At 40.8% G+C, this 22,834-nt stretch overlaps 1 protein-coding gene across 1 annotated transcript in view; it reads left to right on the forward strand.

The window, feature by feature from the left end:
* Window positions 1-22,834, forward strand: part of RNF213 (ring finger protein 213) — a 454,388-nt gene that overhangs the window by 201,861 nt on the left and 229,693 nt on the right. The window contains exons 17-20 of the mRNA XM_089682127.1: window positions 10,510-10,683; window positions 10,785-10,931; window positions 13,003-13,625; window positions 17,223-17,388. Coding sequence (XP_089538253.1) covers window positions 10,510-10,683; window positions 10,785-10,931; window positions 13,003-13,625; window positions 17,223-17,388 — 1,110 coding nt within the window. The remainder of the gene's footprint in view (window positions 1-10,509; window positions 10,684-10,784; window positions 10,932-13,002; window positions 13,626-17,222; window positions 17,389-22,834) is intronic.

The raw sequence follows: 22,834 nt of genomic DNA on the forward strand, positions 1-22,834 counted from the left end.
CTATGAATACTTTCTGGATACGCCCAGTTTTGTAAGGCCATCACCTGGTTCTCTGTTCATACCTTTTCATATGTTCTAAAAGGTGGACGTATAATCTTCTGCAGATGCAATCTTTGGCAGCAAGGTGCTCACAGCAGTGCTTTAAAGTTGGATCTGTTGACTCTTGTTGTTGGGCCTATTTACACATTTCTATTTGCCTAATTGTTCCCCACCCTTCTCATGTATTGCTTAGGGACTTCCCAGAGTCTATGAATACACACCCTATGTCCTAGAATTTTGACTTAGCTGTAAATTCCAAATCACAGAGTATAGTACAGGACACCCTCCCTTTTATTCTTAGGCTTACACTACATTGCCTAAAACAAAACTGAGGACTCATGGAGTGGGGTAGGGTTAAGGGGGGAGTTGTGCTCATCCACAAAAGCTTTGCCAGTGTCCAGTCACCTGAAAGTATGACTATAGCTCAGGGTCTATGAATACTGTGTGCTGTACTGTACTCTATGTACTCTAAGATATTAAATTTACAGGAAAGTCAAAATTCTTATTGCAGTACATATTTGCAACACATGCAAAATAACCCATAGTTCATCTCTTTAGAGTACAAAAAAATGTTGCTTTTCCAGATGTCCAGTGACCTCCTAACTTTCTGTTTGAGCTGACAACATGGTACCTTTGCTGCACTAAAGTCACACGTTTTGTTAGTCCTGCACAATTCTCTCCGGCCATGTACTGTATATATATGTATGTGGGTGTGTGTATATATACAGTATGTGTGTATGTGTATATATATATATATATGTATATATATATATATATGTGTATATATATATATATACATTCACAAAAGGATACTGAATACTGGGGGGAATCTGTTTTATGATAAAGGGTTATGGTGTGAGGTTATCTGATATTTGATTTGTTGTGTCATATTGGAAGCGATTCACCGGTATTTGGTTTTGATTCATTAACACAATAGAGTGACTGCCCAGTTGGGTGGTAGCTGCTTTCCTGATTCAATCTGACTTACTTTGACCTATTTATTTATTTATTTATTTATGGTTGTGAGTGCTAATAGCGTGGGGGTTTTACTATTTTTATTTTAGAGATACTGTATAATCCCATAGAAATCTATGGAAAGCTACTGCACAGGAGCAGGCAGCATAGTGAAGATTTTCCCATAAATGTGTAAAACAGTATTAAACCCAAAACCAAAAATGTATTATATTGCAGCATACTAATTCTCAGATGGTGGCTGCATTCTTTTTTTTTTTCCTTGGCTTTTTCCCCATTGTTTTTACTTGGTGAACTGGCCAGTAACACATCTCCATTTTTAGTGCCTACACTCTGGATGAAGGAGCACAGAGACACATTTGGACAGCGCATTGTCATTCTGGGGGAAGGGGAGTGTTAGATGCATTAGCAGATTTAGATACACTAACAAATTGAGGCTAAACTCCAGGTAACACTTTTTAAGCAGTTTTTTTGCTTTTGGTTTCAAAGTTTTAGGTGCATAAAAATGGAGGAGTTTAAGCACCTTAAACTCTGTTAGTGTTCTACATTGCTTTGGGACGTCCCATGGTGCATGTCCTGTAATATACGATTAAGATAACAGGGATTTTGACTTACCTGTAAATTCAATATCTTGGAGTGCAATACAGGATACCCCTTCCAAAACTCTCCTTGTTACTCTGCATTGCTTTCTACAAATCTGAGGACTCGTGGAGTGGGTTAGTGTTATAGGGGAGGTCTCAAAAGCTTGCCAGTGCCCAATCACGTGAGGGTACAAGCTTGTAACCCATGGTGTATGAAAAAGTTGCCTGTGAGCTGTGCTGTACTCCAGGATATGTAATTCATAGTATGTATAGACTGTGGGTTCTAGTGTCATTAGTGTCATACCTTCAGGTGACTGGACATAGCCCAGTTTTACAGGACACTTCTCCTGGGTGCCTCCTCTATAACCCTATCCACACTTTATGGATCCTCAGTTTTTTGCTAGTGTCTCCAGGTGATGGACCTCTTCTCCTTCAGGGAGAAATCAATTAACTTAACCATTTCTATGGGGCTATAGGCAGCAGTCTAATTTATCAAACATGCAAAGAATAAAAACAACCAACACACCAAATGGATTAAAATAGGCCACGGCTTGGTTTATTGGGTTAAATCATCTTAACAATATAAACTTTAACAACACCATAACTTTATTTATCAAAATACTCAGAATTTATTAACAACTCAGCCCAGCAACTAAGACTCGAGCTGACCAAGCATTTGGAATAACCATCTTCGTACATATCCTCTTTGATATATAAACCAAAAGGGGGGGGGGGGGTTAAATTAATCTTATAGCCTTTCAGGGCTTGTCTAACAGAAAAGCAGCTCAAGCAAGTAGGAAGATGATAAAGGCATAAGAAAAAAGAAACTGCTGATAATAGTTTTCTAATGTGTGACCAGGAATAATGTTGTTTCATAAAGAGTGGAAAAGTTCCAAGTAGAATGTGCCACAGAATGCAAAATATTTTCAAAAATTAAATCAGTTCCCATAAATGTAGCAGGCAAGCAACACCGTATAGATCTGCTTCTGGCATCTTTTAGAAAACTGGTCCGTTTGCAGTCCTGAAAGAGCATCTTCTACAATGTTAAGCTTACCTGGGAAACACCTAGCCTTTATCCAAATATTGCAGTGCAGACAGAGAAAGGCCATACAATGTAAGAAAGAAACAACCTGGGGGGACAACTGATTGCAAACATTACCCCTTTATTATCAGTAATCAGAGTCTCCTGTGGGAAAATTGACTTCCCCTAATTTCCAGTGTGACAAATATTGTAAATAACAATGTTTCTACAAAAACCATTAGAAATTCATCTGGAAGGCCATTCAGATGCACAATAATAGTTTCTCCATACAGCCCCAAAACTGATATAGCCAACTGCGTCAGTGGATAAGCAGAAGTGTATCTGTAACAAATTCCTGCTGCCACAAAGTCTTTCCGTTAAAATGCTCCAAAGATGTTATCCAGATCCAACAAATCTTTCTTAATATTTGATGTCAGTCTAATATGTGATGTTGGGTTTTTCATACCTGAAATAGCAACATAGAGCCTCCGAGAGCAAATCCTACCCATTGGTATAACGTTTCGAATAAAAGTCAACAGTAACTGATGAAGTCTATATAATTTATCTTCTGGTAAATGAAATTCCATAGCTACCGTATCCAAAGTGATGCCTAAGAAGACAATACATGTAGTCGGAAAAACTGTCTTTTCATCAGCTAATGGAATATCAGTATAATTACATACTGAAAAAAATGTTTGCAAAAGATAAAAAAGACAATTATTTGTATTTTTTATGCTTCTATGAACAAGAAATCATCTAGATAATGCATAGAAAAATGTAAATCAACTACCTTATTTACTACCCATTATAAGAAAGATGAAAACATTTTGAAATGAAACCAAAATACAGAACAACCCATTGGCAAATATTTGTCAAAATAAAACTTGTTTTCAAAACATTTCTAAAGAATTAAAACATTTGGATTGAGAGGAAGTAGCCTAAAAGCTGATTTTATATCCGCCTTTGACATTATTATTGCATGTTGGCATTAAAGGCAAAGTTTTGTACCAAATGAGTCATAGGAAGCATATGAGAGGATAATTCTGGGTTTATCTGGTCAGTTAATGCAGGCCTTGAAGTTTACACTTGCCTCCTCGCATTGGCGAGTGGAAATAAGGTGGGGGCGAGTGTGTCCCCCTGGGCCGTCTTGCTGAGCAGGCTCAGAACTCAGGGCTGGCTCCATCACTCGCACTGGGAGCTGTCAGACTGCTCAATAGCTAAGCAAAGTGAAAGCAAAGGAAGGAGAGTGTGCTGTGCTCTCTGCCTCCCTCTAGAGTGCAGTACCCAGCTCTGTGAGTGAAGGTAATGAAGTACTGTACTGCAACTTATAGGGCTGTGTGTGTATCTGTGTGCGCGTGTGTATCTGGGTGTGTATATGTACATGTGTCTGTGTGTGTGCGTGTGTATCTGTGTGTGTGTATGTAAATGTGTTTGTGTGTGTGTATGTACATGTGTCTGTGTGCGTATACGTTTGTGTGTATGTACATGTGTGTACCTGTGTTTCTGTGCATGTGTGTACATGTTTCTGTGTGTGAGTGTGTGTGTGAGTGTGTACATGTGTCTGTATGTGTGTGTTTAAGCATACATGTATGGGTGGTTTGGTCAGGTTCAGGATGATGTGGTTATTATGGGTGGTAGAGCATGGCGCATTTGAAGTATTGCTGGGTTGGACAGAAGGTAGGATATGCTTGGTAGAGTTATGGTTTGGTGAGTGAGAGATTATGGCTGTATGCGGTGCATGGTCTAAATATGATGTAGTGCTAGGGGGACATTGGAGGCCCTGATGTAATATAGGGGGACATTGGGGACACTGATATAATGTGGGGGAATCTGGGGACCCTGATTTAATGTGGGGGGACTCTGGGGACCCTGATGTAGTGTGGGTAACATTTAACAGTGTCATTTCATTAGATAATTTACATGGGCATGTTTAGGGGCAGAATTAGGGGCGATCCAGGGTAGGGGTTGGGTGGGGCAACTGGTGGCGTGCAACTGTTAAGGTCAGGCTAGTAGCTCAGGACTTGAAATTTTGAGCCCTGATTGAGCTACCAAAATGGAAGGACAAGTAGTGAATAAGCCAGAATGTATTAGTCTCCTTTTTAGGGGCTACACCTAAAGGAGATATCCGAAAATTTGAGATGGGGGGTTTATCAAAAGGGCCTTCCATTCTTCCTGGTGACACTTCCTTATATAATTTGTTCCGCAGAGTATGAGGAAATCCCCTTACTGATTTCAAATTGCTAACAATAGAACATCCACTACCCTCAAAAGATGGGAGTTTAAGGGTGCATGTACACTGCAGCTGCTAAACTGACATTCAGGAGCTGTTGAGCGTTTTTTTCAGCAGCTTCTGAACTCTGTATTCCTATGTGTCCATGTACACATAGTCCCTTACAGTAGTTTAAAAGCAGTTGAGTTTACAGTCGTTCTCTTGAATGCAACAAAATCGCATTTAGGAGTAGATTTTACCGGCGCTTCAAACGCTTGTAAACATGGTTAACCACATTTATGCGCCTTTGTGTTTAGACAGGTTTTTGGGCTGGTCCATATCCAGGGCACACTTCACTAAGCGGTATCCGAGTATGCAGTAGAATACCGTATAGCATTTTTTAAAAAAGCCATTTGAATCCACTAAAAAAGGCTACTAAAATACCACATGAGTTATTTTATCAAGTCATGCAGTATTTTAGTAGTAAAAAGCATGCATTAATGTTTCAGCTGTCAGCGGGGTTCTCACTGACAGCTGAATGTAAAAGAAAGAATTGCCGGCAATTAAAAAATAATTAAACGGCGTGGGGTCCCCCCTCCCATTCATACCAAGCCCTTCGGGTCTGGTATGGATTTTGAAGGGAAACCCCACACCAAAATGTGAAAAAAAATGGCGTGAGGGCCACCCCAAAATCCATACTAGAGCCTTATCCGAGCATGCAGCCCAGCAGGTCAGGAAAGCATCTTTTCCCCATGTTGATGGGGACCAGGGCCTCTTTCCCACAACCCTGGGCTGTGGTTGTGGGGGTCTGCAGGCGGTGGGGGGGCCTATTGGAATCTGTAGTAGCCTTTTTTAGTGAATGTACTATTTTTCAGTGTATTCTGGGCATTTGGGAGGGTATCCTGAGGTTATCTTTTAACTACTTGCCAACCACAGATAGGCGAATGACGGCTACACTGTGGCCGTTCAGTTCTGGGAGGGCGTCATATAACGTCTTCCCAGAACGCGCTCCTGTGCGCCCCCGACGATCTCCGTGATCTCTGTGTCCTACGAACACAGCTGATCACGTGATGTGGTAAAAGGCCAATCACAGCGGCCTTTTACCACGTGATCAGCCGTGTCCAATGACACGCTGATCACCGGGGAAATGCAATTGCTGGTTCTCGGCTGCACTTTCCTCACGCTGTCAGAGCATGAGGAAAGTGCTGCCGAGAACCGGCAGTTGTCAGAGCAGGGATCGGAACCGATTATCAGTGCCACCCACCAGTGCCACCCAGAAGTGCCACCTACCTGTGCCCACCAGTGCCACCCACCTGTGCCACCCACCAGTGCCTATCAATGCAGTGCTGCCAGTCAGTGCCAATAGTCAGTGCCCAGCGGTTGCGCCAGTCAGTGCCCAGCAGTGCCGCCAGTCAGTGCCACCTATCAGTGCTGTCTATCAGTACCCATCATCAGTGCCACCTATCAGTGCCGCCTATCCGTGACACCTCGTTAGTGCTGCCTATCAGTGCCGCCTATCCGTGCCACCTCATTAGTGCTGCCTGTCAGTGCCAATCAGTGCTGCCTATCAGTGCCCATCAGTGCTGCCCATCAGTGCTGCCTCATCAACGCACATCAGTGATGGAGAAAAATTACCTGTTTGAAAAATTGTATAATAGAAACAAAGAAAAAAAATTTTTTTTTCAAAATGTTTGCAATTTTTTTGTTTATAGCTTTAAAAGTAAAGCAACCAGCGGCGATTAAATACCACAAAAAGAAAGCTCTATTTGTGAGAAAACAAATGATAAAAATTTCATATGGGTACAATCTTGCATAACCGCGCAATTGTCAATCAAAGTGTGACAGCGCTGAAAGCTGAAAATTGGCCTGGTAAAGAAGGGGTATAAGTGCCCGGTAGGCAAGTGGTTAAAAACGCTTCTAAATGCAAACTCTTCTATACGTGCATAAACGCTGTAGGTAAATGCAACTAAACTGACGTTTTTAACCTACGTTTTATAGCAGTCAGTTTCCAGCGGTCAGAAGAGTTTTTCAAATGCCCTGTATACATGAGCCCTAAAACCCTCAAAGAAATCCTCAATTAGCAGCAAAGCCATCTGCTGATGTAGGTAGGCCAGCAGCCACGGGAGCATTCTTGTTATGTTCACCGGGGTTACTGCCTTTTTGAAAGTGTCCTAGGAGGCTGCTTGGAGTTTACAAAAGCACTTATCAATAGGATAAACTCCAGAGCAGAAAGCACTTTCATGACAATATTTACAAGCATGTTCCCTTTTTGAAGGTATTCCCCAAAGGATTAACACTACTTGGCTGACGAACAACAGTTTGTGTCTCTAAGGCATAAATAAATTCAGCCATAAACTAACATCTTTGAACCCCACTGAAGGTTGGACCGCTAATTTTTTTTGTAATGCCTTGTCATAAGCAAGCCAAGCAAAGCCACTGAAACTCCTATACACCTCTAAAATTATATCAGTGTGTTGAAATAAGGCTGAACTCTTTATAAGAGATTTTTCACAAAAAGCTTGCAAGCAACTATAAAAAGACTTTATCACTGATCTGTGTCTGTCTTCCTCTGATTTGTCCTTTTTTTTTTTTTTTTGTCAGATCAGTGAAAAAATAAAGTCATTAAATCTATATACAGTACTCCCGTTTTCAAATCTTCTCTTTGATGGTTTCTGTTGCTGACAAATGAAAACCCAGAGGAGACAAAATGCAAGGCATACATTCCTTAGAACACACTTCTGACAAGCTAGTAGGTTTAACAATAGAAGGATTTAAAACCTGTGAAGCTGCAGCAGGACTCTGGTCAGACATGATTCAAGACATGTGACCCAAACTCCCACCACCACATCACCAGGCAAATAAGGAGAAATAGACAGATAAGCAGAGTGCGAGCGGACGGAGGAGGTAAGTTGTTCCAAAGAGGAAGATAAAGCAGACAATCTCAGTAAAGGGTCAGACTCGCCAATATGTGTGGAGCTGCTGAAGTCCAAAAGGAGCAGGTTAAGGCGATTTACACCATACAGGTATGCTGCTGCCGTCCTTGGTGGTTACCGAACCTCTCCTCTGGAAGTCCATGCTGTTCCTTCTTGCGCTGAAGGGACCTAGCCTGCTTTCCAGGCATACTTTGTTGCCATGGAGACGATTGGCCTCTTGGTGATGTCATTCGGAAGCTCTGCCAACCTCTTCCCACCTCCAACGCTTCTGAGCATGTGAGCCTCCTCCTCTTGGTAGAGGCCGGCCATGCTCTGTCAGTGAGTAGAGCTGTAGGCACAGTGGGGCTGTAGCTCCTTCTTTGCTGGCGCCTTCTCTTACCAATCTGCCGAGACTCCCTCTCTTCACCCCAATGACATCTTTTTGTCCTCCAACTTACGGAATTTTTCTACTGGACCTTACTCCTCTTCATTCCAGGAGAAGAGACGCTGTATTTCTCTGTTGACACTGATCACTTATGTCATCACTGCCGCTCTGCTGTGTTCTCCGTTGGCCTCGGGGGGGACCTTGGCTCACAGGTAATCCAGTCTTCTCCCACCGCTTCAGCCCACACCAACAGCTGCTGAACAAGGGTTTGCATGTTGCCAGAGAGTTCTTCCCGTAGCTGGCAGTATTATAGCTCCTTTGCCTTGAGCTCCTTGCGATGATTTCTCTCTGGCGAATGGCACAAAACCCTTGTGACAGCCTCTTTAAACAAGGATCCCTGAGCCTTGTAGAATTTTTTTTTGGGGGGGGGGGGCTCATATGACCCTATTTTACCTATCCCTTATCTACCCCTCCCTTACTATTCCGGGAGGTTCTTAATCATGTGTCCCTAATTTATCACATTAAGCCCCATTGAAATCAATTAAAATGGGGCTTATTCTGCTGCCACTATGGTCCATTAAGGTAAAATGGGGCATAAAAAGGCTACCCCTTTTTTTCTAACATTCTCTTTATTAGTTTCTAGTTGATTTTTTTTTTTTAAGAACTCCTCTTTCTTTCTTATACCACCAATAAGGGCCCAGCTGTGTAAGGCCACCATCTTGTCCTCTGTTTACTGATACCTGTCAGATCAATGCCCAATCTACAGCTCTTGGCCGCAAAGTTATTGCAGCGATATCTTGAAGTTAAGTCATTTGACCCTTGTTGTTGTTGGGCCTGTTGACACAGTTCTGTTTGTGTAGTTGTTGCCCTATCTTCTCATTCATTATTTGAGGATGTCCCAGGGTCTATAAATACTCAGCCTGTCCTGTACTATTCGATTATGATGAGGGATTTAGACTTACCTGTAAATTCCATATCTTGGAGTACTGAACACCCTTCCTTCAACTCCTCGGTTACTCTGCATTGCTTGCTACAGTTGTAGAGAAGGCTTTACCAGTGTCCAGTCACCTGAAAGTTTCAGTGTAAAACCCAGGGTCTATGAATTCAACCTGTGTCCTGTTCTTTGCTCCAAGGTATAGAAATGATAGGTTGGTCAAAATTCCTCTTTTTTTCTTTTTTGGGCATTTTGGAAGAATTAGAATCTCCATCAGCTCTTACTGCTCTATATCACGCTAGCAAGGCGATTTTCTCCTCAGTTCCAGTGGCAACATTGCACGACTGGAAGCGAGGATAAAACTCCAAAAGGGACATGAACAGCAAAACACCACCATGGCTAGTACAGCAGGTGAAATCTAGAGCCCCTATTATTTTTTTTTTGTATGCTCTGTCTGTCCCCATTGGACATTTCCACTCTGTTCTTGTCTGCTTTTTAACATTTTTAAATGAATAGGGCTATCTCCCCAACGAGGCTTCATAAAGCTTTAAAATCTTATCAGAGGTTGTAACTCTTCCATGCACTTTCCAAAACCAAATATTGTTTTCTTGAAATTGCATTCTAAATTATGGAGCAAAAATTTACAGTATATGTAAACCCTGGCCTTGTAAAACAACCCAAACAGTTTTAAAATAGAAATGAAAGGTAAAACATTTGTGTATATGTATATAAAAAAAAACCAAAAAAAAGAAACCTTTGCTTCCCCTTTTCTGATAAGTGATCACATACCCTGTTTTATATATAAATATATATATATATATATATATATATATATATATATATATATCTGTTCTCAGCTGCATAAATATGTGAGGGTGGAGAAACAGCAGCACATTGGTCTTCCCAGTGAATGGCTGTACAGAGGGGGGCATGTCATCAGATGTGTGATCATTGGAGGAGAGTAGACTGAGTTCCCAGCACAGCTAGAGAACTAACCATGCTTTGCTGTCAGTTTTTGATAGGAAAGCAGAGTTACTGGCAGGAACACCAGGTATTTCACACAAAGGAAGCAATATAAAGAGAACAGGATACTTCAAATACATGGTACAGCAGGCACATATCAGATATATGAAAAGTTGGGTTACATATTCTTTAATTCTTCATAACTAAACCTGAGAGATCCTAGTAATGACCGAAACATTAATATCTAATTTTGTAAGTAATATGTAACTGATTAATTGTATTAAATTATTTTCTGCAAATTTGTGGTAAAAAAGTGTTTTCGAATGGGCTGGCCTATATAGGTGTTTCTGCTTTTTTTTCATGTCATAGCTTCTAAAAATATCTTTAGGGCCCACTTCAAGTATTCTTTTAAGAAACCAGGACCTACCTCTTTGTCTTGATGGCTTGTCAAATGAGAAGTGTGGGTAATAACTTTTGGTTGGCTTACTTTCAGGAACGGATGCCCGAATAATATCAGAGTTTGGAGAGGACATCCAAGAACTGGTGGCTCTTTCAGAATCTGTGTTCCTGGAAGCAGTAAAAAATGTCATGGATGGCAAGGTGCTCTTCAAACATATAGAGAGTATTCTAAAGCACAAGGAGCAGTTTGTAGCCATCTGTAAACTGAGTAAGTCCATTAATACTAGACAAAATTATGTACACATCACTTGACTAGCAAACAGTAGAATGTTTTATAAAAAATCTGTATTGGCTGCTTTTCTTTTGAAGAAATTGAAAAAAAAGAGAAACTCTTCCTGAGTGAAATAAATCAAGTGTTGCAATGGAGGAAAGCTGAATTAGACACACTACAAAGAGAGCGTGAATGGGTGAACAGTCTTCTTAAAATGATCCAAAAAGTTGAACATCACATAAAAGGTATTCAGTTATAATCATTTTATTTTTATTGCAGTTAAAGAGATATTACATCCAAACCAGATTTTGATTTTATTTGATTGAGAAAGGGTTTGGTCGGTGCTTGGTTTGCACTTTAACCTGGAACTTTGGCCAGTAAATTTCCTACCACTTCAGCTATGTCCAGGGTAGACTAAAAGCCAGGCTATTTGTAGTAGGTATGTTGCCATGGGAAACCCAGTAGATGATGCACAATATAGTATTTTAGTGCTTTGGTTGATCCGATGGCTTCTTTCTAGAAATATGCAAAATTGTATATGCCAGTAATACCTTTGTTTTCACCAGTGCTCGCAGCCTGTTACGAATATTTCAGTGGTGGTGAAAATCATCTTTTCTACCTCAAATAGCATAATTGTTCTACCAATTATCTAAACATGAAAAATCCCCAAGTTTAGATTGAAGGGGTGAATATAGTTGATAAGGTAGCCTTTTCCTATAGTGACCCCTCCTTGGATAATGTCCTGGAAAATAAAAGCTGATATATCAGTGTAATAATCGCCACTAATGATAATGGTTTTCCTGATAAATACCTGGCAACAGTCTGGATTTGTGCACTTAGAGAGGGGCTCAGACGTTCTTCCCTGACATTGAGCTCATGTACTTGTCTTTGTAAGGGGCGTAGTGCCTTGTATTTAATCCCATAGTGAGATTTATGTTGTGATTCTTTTAGGTGCCATTAGATTTCCCCACACATGATTGTTATTTTAGTGTAAAACCATTTTAGGCATAGTTCTGGCCAGGTGACTGCTGGACAGTTCTCCCTGTCACGAAATCTTGTTAACGTAGGTTTAAATAAAAGGGTGTGGGAAGATAACACGTGTAGTTGGCAGTTTGGAATAGATTAGAGCAGAAATCCTTTTTTCGCACTGATCGTGGACAGTGCATCAGGATGTAAGTGTTAGGATTCTCCCATTCGGGGGGAGCATTGGGGCTGCTTCCTAGTGCAGGGAGATTAGAACAGTGTACATCACTTCACTGGAAGGCGGATGTGATGTCATGTTTTACCTGAACTGTGTGTGCACAGACTGAAGTTTTCCTTGTACGTTATGTTATTGAAAGAAGTGAAGATGAATGTCTAAAAGAATACATTATTTTGTCTCTGTTGGAACTACAATAGTATTTTCTTTTTGCAACCACAAGTAAATGCCTTCATTTAACAGCAGTGACAATCCTATCTGGACCACGTATGGAGGTGTCAAAGCAGACTCCGGTGAGGAAAGTAGGGCTCTGTAGTAGCACTGGATAATCTAGCTCTGCCCGGTTGGATCCTGCTTAGTGGTCCTGAAGGGGTGATGGGGTAGGTGATGATTTTCACACCTATTGGTGCCACCCCAGGTAATTTGGACAAAATACCTGTCAGGAATTTTTGGGGGCCTCAGCAAAGTTTATTGGAAAATCTCTGTTGTGAGGCACAGGAGTCTGAGCTTGACCCAGTGGCCTGTGAAAGGAAACAGGTGTTCAGTAGGCAGATCTTTGACTTCCTTGAAAGGATAGTTCATCTTTACCAAAAAAAACTACCTATGCAAAGTTGAATAATACCCTTGCTCGAATACTCCCAGGATGTCAGTCTACATGTTACTGCTCACCTCCTCCATCACAGAAGTGAGCTTTCAGATACTGAGCTCAGAACTACTACATCAGGGGAGAGAAAGAGAATAAGCTTACTCTTGTAATGGTGTGGGTGAGGGTGATTAGGCTTCACTTAGCAACATCTTGGGAGTACTTGGAAAATGTCCTTGGAGTATTCCAGTCAGGCTTCATGAGGTACGTAAATGGTGTACACTTATAGCAAGGACATTCTTTAACTTTAGTCAGAGACAAAGTTTGTTTTTATCGACAGATGCCCCTTACCTGCATAGGCAGTTCTTTTTCAGTTGAGAGACTTGCTAAGTGGAGAAACTGACGTAAGGATCACATCCCTACACATTACACCTTTTAAAAAGTCAGCATTGGCATCTCCTTTATTTTTATAGTGGCGTGTTCTTCATAACAGTGTACTGCAATATAATTGTATAATTGTTTTTTTTCCCCCAAGTAAATGTCACTGAAATTCACTCGAAGCATTTACAAGAGCTGGGATCACAGAAACTGATGGATATTTTACCAGTAAAGACACTTAATTCTTCTGATAAATGTACTGCGGTTAACTTGTCTTATTATAACAACCTTAGTGCTGCATCCATGGCCATGGCTAAACACCTGAACATTTTCATGAATAGCCATGTTTTCACCATTTGTTGGGAGAGACAAGCCAAGATTCTTGCTGAGAATTCCCATGAAGAATCCTCTGATGAAAGTGAAGATGACAACGATTTGGAGTTCACTGTTGAGGAAATAGTCGATGAACTCTTCAATCCGTGTTTTGAAAACTGTAAGAAAATTTATAACGACCTTAAATCTGGACAAGTGACCTTTGAAGTTGTGGAAAAGTTTTTAGCAGATTTCAAAGGCAATTATGAAAAACTGGAAAAAGAGCTTAAAATATTGCATCACTTGGGAGACAAAGGTGATGAAAGATGGATCTTGAACCGTGTGAGGCAGATTGAACAGTTTCACCAACTTGATGTTGCCTTTCGTTCTGCAGCGGTTATATCTGAAATAAAATTATTTTTCAAGCTGAAGGGAGACTTCAAAACTTTAGAAACCCTGCTACAATTTGTAAGTAGCCTAAATCAATATATTTTTTTACTGTGACTGATGATAATTTAGTAAGCATTGTGGGTGTTGGAGGGGCAGAGCAGAGAGCCTGTAACTGACAGTCATGAGCCCTCTGCTCACGGAACACCGAGAACTGAGTAATCAGTGGTCTTTGATTGCTCAGTTGTCATCCACCTAGGTGAGTATGATTTTTTTTTTTTTTGTTAACCCATACTTCTCTTTTAAGGATGGCAGAGGTTGATGTTAATCAAGAAGAGCTGATATCAGACATACAGGGAGAGACTTCAAAATCGTATTGCACTTAACCTCTTTGCAGGTTCTGCATTAAGGAGAATTAGTTCCGTTGACTTAAGCTGGCCATCCAATGAGTGAATTTCAGATGGTTCTTAATGAAATGGCCGAAATTTGCTATGTGGGTGACCTTGTCGGCTCCTTCCCACTTGACAACATTTGACTGTAAATCAAAGGAGATGGATGGTAAATTTTTGGCAGGACAGTGGCTGTAGTATGGGTCAGTACAATTTGGATGGAAGAATCTATTTGCAATCTACAGAATGAAACAATATTTTAAAAATCTAATGGTGTTTGGCAAGCCTTAGCGGTGTGGATTTATCAACCTTTTGGTCACCCTGGCATACACTGACACCTAATACAGTCAACCTCAAGCTGTAAAAATTACAGTTTCATCTCAGCAAAAATAGCTGTTTGTAGTTCTGAAGAAAAAAAACAGTTTAAAAGATGAGTATGGTCAAAAGTCTTTTGGCCATACTTCTCTTCTGTGTCACAGAAGATCTGCATTCCTGGCGGCTAAAGCTTCCTGTCAGCATGACGTCACAGAAACGGTTCATGCTCTGCAGGGATCCCAACTTTAATGTTGGGATCCACCAAGATGCCTGATCAGCAGCTGGCTTATGTGCCACTGAGAGCCCGAGCCAGCTGCTTTCACCCCCTGCACAGCCCAGAACTTAAGTGAGCACTGGAGGGACAGTGCAGAGAGATGGTGACTGACTGTCACCACTCTGTACTCAGTGAAGACCAAGAACTGAGCAGTTATCGGTCATGTGATCGCTCAGTTTTTAGTCTTAGAGTCGGCGGGGGATAGATGCAGGACCAATCCACCTATGCATCCACCTAGGTGAGTATTTAAGTTTGTTTTATTTGTTATCTCACACTTCTCATTTAAAGGCAACTCCACATTTCACAAAAAAATAAAAAATGCACATATATTTGAAGGAAAAAAAGTATGCATTTATTATTTTTTGTATAGGATCCTGAAAAGCTTTGAATCCCATTTGTGTTCAATCTGAGTTTATTGACGTTTTTAAAAATACAAAATAGAAAAACAGAAAATGTGTCCTCGTAAAATAGGACATACAAAATAACAAAAAATAAAAAGGTGAGGGGGGATAAATACAGAAAACCAAGTGGGGACAAAGCAAAATACAGATAAGAGTATACAGTATAGGGGTCGGTTGAGGTGGCACAAAAGGATCAAAGAGCCTGTTAGTAAAGGCAAGAACAGATTAGGCAATGACAGTAACATTGGTACATCTCAAAGGATAATAACCAGGCACTAGTGGAGGTTTACAGTGAATAAAAAAGGTGCCTCTATAATGTTACCATTTTACCAGCAAACATAAAGTGCACAGTTGGTAGTAACAGGTCAACCCTGAGCCCCACTGTGGTAGAAAAAAAAATTAGTAATAAGAGAAAACAGGAAAGAAAGAAAAATGGAAAAAAAACTACAGCCCAAGGAGAGTGCCCAGAAACAGGGGAAATCCACTAGAAGAAACAACCCTTGGTTTAGACAACCAGCCTTCTCTGTACATATTCCAGGGGAGCCAAGTACAATGACAGCGCTCATGTGTGCACAGTGTTTCTGCCAGTAGCGATTACACGCGTTCAATGTGGTCCATCTCTTCTACCGACTTTTGCCAGTGACGAGGTATTATCAGCCTGGCCGCTATCAAGCAGTGGCATAAGATGCCTGTTTAATATGCTTATAGGACCCAGGAAGAATGGAGAGCAGGACCAGTTGGTGCATATTAGGGATAGTCGGGTCCATATCAGCAGTATAGGTGCGTAAAACTAGATCCCAGAAGGATCTGGAATTTACATTGAGTTTCTAAGATATGAGATTCTGTAAAAGTATCTGCGATCTATTGAGGCCAGAAATGTTAGCTGAAAAATTAATGTTAAAATGTATTTACCTGTACTCCCCCACACTCCCCTCCCTGCTGGTCCCTAGTAGCGCACTGAGTATGCTGACAGCCCTCCTGTGTTTGATTTACGCTTCGTTCACATGAGCTGCCAGTGAGTGGTAAAACCAGCCTAACATGTACTGTAGCTGTTCATGACTGTACACATGCCATGGCAAAAATGAAACCGCATGTCACATTTGGCTGGTTTTCCGCCGCATTTGTGAACATGCCCTTAGACGTGCTTTATTTTAGAATCGATGACAAAAAGTTAGTAGGGAATCCACCAAGAGGCTCCATCAAACGTTTGGTATGGGGCCCCAAGATCTGTAGCTACGCATTTGGTAAAGCAGATTTATTGTCAAATAATGAAAACCCTGCCCACCCTGCTTGTTTAATTTTGTGGAACCCACTGTACCACTAAACCACAGCAGCTTTTTATTTGACCACATGCTTAAGTAACCCCTTCAAGCCAATGTCACACAAATACACGGCCACACAGAACTTGGCTTTTTTCCGTGGGGCAGTATATTTGCGTACCAGTCTGTGCTGGGAGCGCTCCGCAACCCCTGGTTGTCAACATTTATACCTGGCTTGCAGCTTTTTTTTTCTATTTTCATTACAGATTGTTTGAAAAAGTATACTCTTGGGAAGTAATCCTGGAAATAGCTTGCTTATAAAAGCTAAAGTTGCATTTAGGCCTGAAATTCAACATTAATACAAAGCATTAAAGATTAGGGTCTTTTTCCGTTGTGCGCCTGCACTTTTATAACTTCAGTGGTTTTTTTTTTTCGTTCCAACAGCAAGGGCACAGTTATGGTGGATACACACATAAAAACAGGCTGTTTTTTAAAGTGATAGGGCTCTATTTTTCTTTAACAAACAACATGTTATTCTTCCCTGTTCTGTGCAGTGATTTTGCCTCGAGGACCCCAAACCGCATCTTCTAGGGTTTCTCGTCAGTGCTCTTGGCTCCTCCTCTTCTTAGTGTGCTCCCATATCAAGCCACTTGCTATGAGGGCACACATGCGGGCTCGATCCTGGGCCAGGCAGTGTGCTTTTATAGACACACACAGCCTGGCTCGGCCCCACACAATGCTCCCTCCTCTCATGATTTTACTGACAGCAGCAGGAGCCAATGACTCCGGCTGCTCTCAGCCAAGCTTGTGAGAATGCAGAGAGGGGAGAAAAGGGCTGAAGCTGGGCACAGCACCAATTCGATACAGGTCTCATGTAAATATAAGGGGGGAGGATGGGGGGCACTGCTATTGTAAGATTTTTTATATTAATGCAGAGAGGTAAGATCCTTACAAGAGGTAAGGTAAAAAAAAACTTTAGCCTTTACAATCGCTTTAAATCTGTAATATAATTACTTACTGCTTTTCAACTTATCTTGTAGGCCAATGACTTTGAGAACTGTAAACAAAAGCAACTGTCTTGTATTAGTGAAGAAGTAGTGAAAACCAAAAAACTGCTGTCGGAGATGAATGAAAATCACACTGCATGTCTTGAGGAGGTCTTGCAAAGAAAAGAGTTTATCCTCTGGGTTAAAGACGCATTAACAGGTATGTCCAACATACAAAAAAATATACTTCCCTATGCACCTGTCCAAAATCATTTAATAGTTTTGTATTTACATTTGATGGATGACTGCAGGAAAAACGGATTCCCAAGCTCTGTTTTCCTGGTTACCTTTGCACACCAGCCTGCTTCTCATTCATGTCCCGCTGTGCAGGGGATTTCAAGTTTTAAGTTTTTCTGAAAATACAATTTCTTAATCATACATTACAGGACACAGGATGGCATTTTGGAATGAAGTGGTTATGTATCTGCCTTGAGGAAATTAGACCCTGTCTAAAAAAAATAAAAAATAAAAAGGGTAGGCTAGGTAAATTTCAGAATAGACAGAACATAACGTTGCTCTGTGCCTTCTCCAATCAGTGCCGTACACTGATTGAAGAAGGCGCAGAACAACGTTGTATTCTGTCTGTTTGGAAATTCAACCTAGCCTACCCTTCTTCAAGGGTGGCAGACATTGGTGGGTGGAGTCTTTCTTCATATATGTTGGAAGGTAGGATGGGCTGGGTGGAAATTACCTGTTCTTCCAGGAGGAGAGAGTGGACACGTATTATTATAAGGAATCCAATAAAGCGAATGGTCTTTTACATGATGGAGGAAGACTGAGGAGTAGGAAGATCTCATCCATCATTGGAGGGGGAGCACGAGTGACAGCACGGATTGATCACTTGACTGTTATAGTTTGGCATCACGCAGATCACTGTCTCACTAACATGCTCTCAATGGGCGCGAGAGGTGTTTTGTAGCACTTTAAATACCACTTATCTGTCAAACAGGACTAGTTGATAATTGTTGGACATTGATTCAATATATTTTCATACACGTATGGTTTGTACATATTTGATGTGAAAAGGTTGTGATTTATATAGTATCATATTCATATCACTTTGTGTAGGGGGGAGGTGTATTGTAGCACAATAATTATTGGAATATTCATGATGCATTGTTTTGACTTTTGGCAAGTTGATTTTATAAATAAGAGTGGGATTAGTGGTGCAACTTCATTAAAACATTTTTTTATCACCTCAAGTAGGGGGAGGTGTTTTCTAGTGCACTAATATTTATAATTTTGATGTGTTGTATCTTTTGTTAAGGTGGTTTTTTCACACTACGAGTAGGATTAGCAGCGCAGCACTATCCAACTTTTATACTGCAAAAACAAGAGCTGTAAGGACAACCCAGTTTAAACCCTCCTACTCACAACATGCCTTTGTTTTTTGCTTGTGTCCTTAAGGGGATACATGCATTGTCTCTGCACTGAAAGAAACAAACCACCTTTTTTTCTTTTTGGTTTTTTTTTTCAAGGTTTTTCTTTACTAACAAGTACTAACAACTTTAGCTGCTGCAGAGCCACTAAGGCTCATTTTGTCAGTTTCTGGTTCAGTTGCTTCTCAGTTCTGCCCTTTAGGTACAGTAATGTGGCCCTTTGGGAACTGGACTCTGCATTAGATGCTTACTTAGGTATGTGGTGCAACACACTGAGTTTGCCACAAGGTGCTGTACAGGTTTAGAGCACTTGTCCTTGAAACCCTGTTCCTGAAGACGCCTCAGGGAGTATGCCCACCAGGAAGGCGAAGATTGCTGAATAGGGCCTTGTCCCTAGCAACCTTCATGGCTGACTGGGAGAATTGCAGAATACGATACGATTTTTGAGTCAGCGGGCTGTTGTCACACCACTATGCCTGCACAGGTGTGCTGCATATTCCATCTTGGCACACAAATGCTTGGCCCCAATATTCATTTCTGCTGGTCTCACCTTCCTCTCCCATGCAGAGTACTTCTCTGGATGTTTAGGGGCTCCCTGCTGCCTACAGTGACTGATCACAGAAACCTTCCTGTTTTGCAGTATATTGTGGGAATGGCTGCAGTATTTTTACTAAGGATCGTAATTCTGCAAGCCTGGTCCTGCATTGTATGTAAGAACATTGAGGGCCCCGTCCACATCACAAAGCGTCAGAAAGTGGGGAAGAGTGCTGGCTACTGGGGGAATGAGAAATTAAGTATTGCTGTTCTACTCTCAGACAAAGCAAGCAGTAACTTGTGCAGTGCAGAGGAGAATCCACTGCAAGGCTTAAAATGGTTCTAAAGCCTTAAGTTTTTTCACCTTTGAAATACCTTCTGTGCTGCAGTCCCCCCCTTTTTCTTACCTGAGTCCCATCTGATCCAGCAATGTGCAAAAGAGCAGCGGCTCTAGGCATGGTCTTTCTTTTCATTGGGCAGATAGTTAGTAGTGGGAGCCGTTGTCTCCTGCTGCTGTCAATCAAATGCTGTGACGTGGGAGCAGGGGGCGGGGCTGACTCTGTATCATTGGACACAGACAGGGCGGCTCGGGAGTGCACCTGCACAGGTGCCCTCCATGGAAAGCAGCTTTCCGTTGGGGCACGCACCAAAGAGGAGGTGCCAGGAGCGCCTGTCGGGAACCCCAGAAGAGGATTGGGGCTGCTCTGTGCAAAAGCATTGCACAGAGCAGGTAAGTATAGACATGTTTGTTATTTTATTAAAAAAAAAACAAACAAGGTTTAATATCACTTTGATATTTGTTTTTCCAGGAGTTTGGCTTAAAGTATTACTAAACCCAGGACCCTGCATTCTCTCATTCGTTCTGGTCTCACACAGTACACACAACATGGAAATGCAATTATTTTAGTAAATATAATACTGCTAAATACCTTTTCTCATCAGCAGTTGGAGCATTCTTGTGACTTTAGCAGAGCATTGGTTAAAGTTTGTAGAAGGAGTTTTCTTTCTGCTCTAGGAGGATGTGAAACCTCGGACTCTCTGTCTGATTGGCCCTGTGCTGATCACATGCACCCTCCCAAGAAAAAAACAAAACATAAAACCTTTCTAGCAATACACACTAAACTGAGCATGTGCATGTGACCACGGGTTCAGTCTGTATCAGGTGGTCATTTCAGCAAGAGGAGGGGCAGAGAAGAAAGGATCAAACTGCCTTTTTACACAATGCAGAGGATTAACCCCTTATGTTCCACAAGGAGTATAAGATACAGATTGATTTTACTGTTGTGGGTTTAGTAACACTTTAAAGTAAAACAGTTGTACCTGTTGCAAAATAATGAAATCAAAGAACCTAAAGATAATTATCAAGACCACTTAAACTAACATTCAAAAAAGTGAATTATTGCAGTAGCAATAATCTGTCGCCGATGTCTCCCAAATTTCCTTCAATCCTGCTGATTTGGTGTTTGATTGGTGAACAGGCATTTAAAATTACTGCTATATGGTCACTGCAGGGAAATGGGAAGGGAGCAACACTTTCTTGTAGAGTTCAAACATATTGATAATACAGTGTCTATGCAACCAGAGAGAAGGTTGGAAGTTTGAGATCCCAGCCACTTCCTGGGGGACCTGGGCACATGCCAGAGATGCCTGGATCTACCCCAATTCCAAAAAAGTTGGGATGCTGTGTAAAATCGAAATAAAACAAAATGCAATGATTTGCAAATCTCATAAAAACCCATATTTTATTCACTCTTTTAACACTGTAAATGTTTAGGAACCTTAGCATATACTGCTCTAAAACCTGGATACACTGTATCTTTCAGCATTGGTGGTGCCTTTCCAGATGTGCAAGCTGCCCACTCCATGCACACTAATGCACCCCAATACCATTAGATGCAGGATTTTGAGCGCTGATAACAACCCAAAAGGTCTCTCTCCTCTTTTGTCTGGAGGATTGTGGCACCCATAGTTGCAAAAAAGAATGTCACGTTTCGTCTAACAGAACAGTTTTCCACTTTGCAACAAACCTTTTAACCCTTTCATTGCCAGGCCCTGTGCTCCACTTTTAAACTCAGGTGGTCAGACCATTTTTGTAATTTTTCCATAGCTTTTTCCCTTTACAGCTTTCAGAGTTTTTAAAGACCCACCAAACCAAATACTTTCTGAAAGCACATAACTAGTAGAATAAAAAGAAGTTGCTACTGATTTTAAGGCCTGGCTATATTTGTGCAATACACTAAATACACTAGTGTAAAAAATACACTAAAATTATTGTTCACATATATAAACAAAGCAAAATTTACAAAAGTCCTGCCAAGAAAAAAAAATTATAATCCTATTCCCACAGTTGATCAGAGGAAGGCAATAAATAATAAATATTTGTAAATTTTAAATTGCGCCTTTTTGGGAAATTATGAAAATTAAACCTACACAAAAACTTCTCTAAAAAAAAATGAAGCTTTTCATTTTTCACTTACAGCTTTCAAAGTTTGTAAAAGACCCCACCCCATCCATATATTTTCTGAAAGCACAGTAAAAACAGTAGAATAAAAAGTTGCTACTAATTTTGTAAGGCCCAGTAATATTTGTGCAAATGTTTATCAAAACAATAGTTTTGCTAAAAATACATTAAAGTCATTGTTCACAGATACAAACACAGAACATTTTACAAAATTCCTGCTAACTTGTATTGCATTAATAAATATTTGTAAATTTTATATTCAAATATTTTTTATTGATGGATTTTTAACATACAGATTAATGTATATTAACATTAACATGGAGGAGGTTCACAATCAATTATTACAGTTGGTAGATATAAAAGAGGTCCCCACCAATTGGCTGGGTTAACTGTAGACTTAAGTCACGGTTACATGAGAGGTATGCTTGGTATGGTGTGAACCGTGCTTAGATGGAAGTGAGGTACATATTAAAGAAGGGGCGGGGGGGGGGGGGGAAAGGGCACCAGTCAGATGTATAGGTCATAGTGTGGTGCTATTCTATAATTATCATTTTATTGCACAATTAGGGTTTTGTAACCATCGAGACCATTGAAATTTGAATTTGTGGTAGGAGGAATTGTGGAAGGCTGTTCTTCTCTCCATCTCGCATTGAAGGTTAAGGTCAGATATAAGAGCTGAAAGAAAGGGGAGTTTTGGTGGATCTCCATAATTTAGTAATATTGATTTTAGCGGCTGCTAATGTGTGAATAATGATGGTGCGTGAGTCTGTAGGGAATTTATTCCTATGTGTAGGAGGGCGAGAGCGGGGTTTGGGGTCACCGGGACTCCAGTGATTGAGGAGATCAGTTGGAAGACTCTTTTCCAGTAGGATTTGAGGGATTTACATGTACAGAGTAAATGAAGAATTGATCCTGTTTTTTCGCATTGTCTCCATCAGTTAGGTGAGTGTTAAGAGTAATATAAGGTGAGTTTAGCAGGTGTTAAATACCACTGGTGTAAAATTTTCATGTATGTTTCCCAGTGGGAACTACATTTACAGGCTTTGTGAGTGATAGTGAAGGTTCTTTCCCAGGTGTGCGGACGTATTGGTTTAAGGAGGATTTTTTCCCAATTGGTTAGGGAGGTAGTGTGAAGGGTAAACTGTGCTTTGGTTATAAGCGTATAGAAGGTCGAAATTCCTTTCTTTGGATATTGTGCCTTATAAAAGAAGTGGTATGCAATAGCAGGAATT

The sequence above is a fragment of the Staurois parvus genome, unplaced genomic scaffold, assembly GCF_062004578.1.
Source record: "Staurois parvus isolate SC_StPar_1 unplaced genomic scaffold, SC_StPar_1.0 ptg000286l, whole genome shotgun sequence".
Lineage (NCBI taxonomy): Eukaryota > Metazoa > Chordata > Amphibia > Anura > Ranidae > Staurois > Staurois parvus.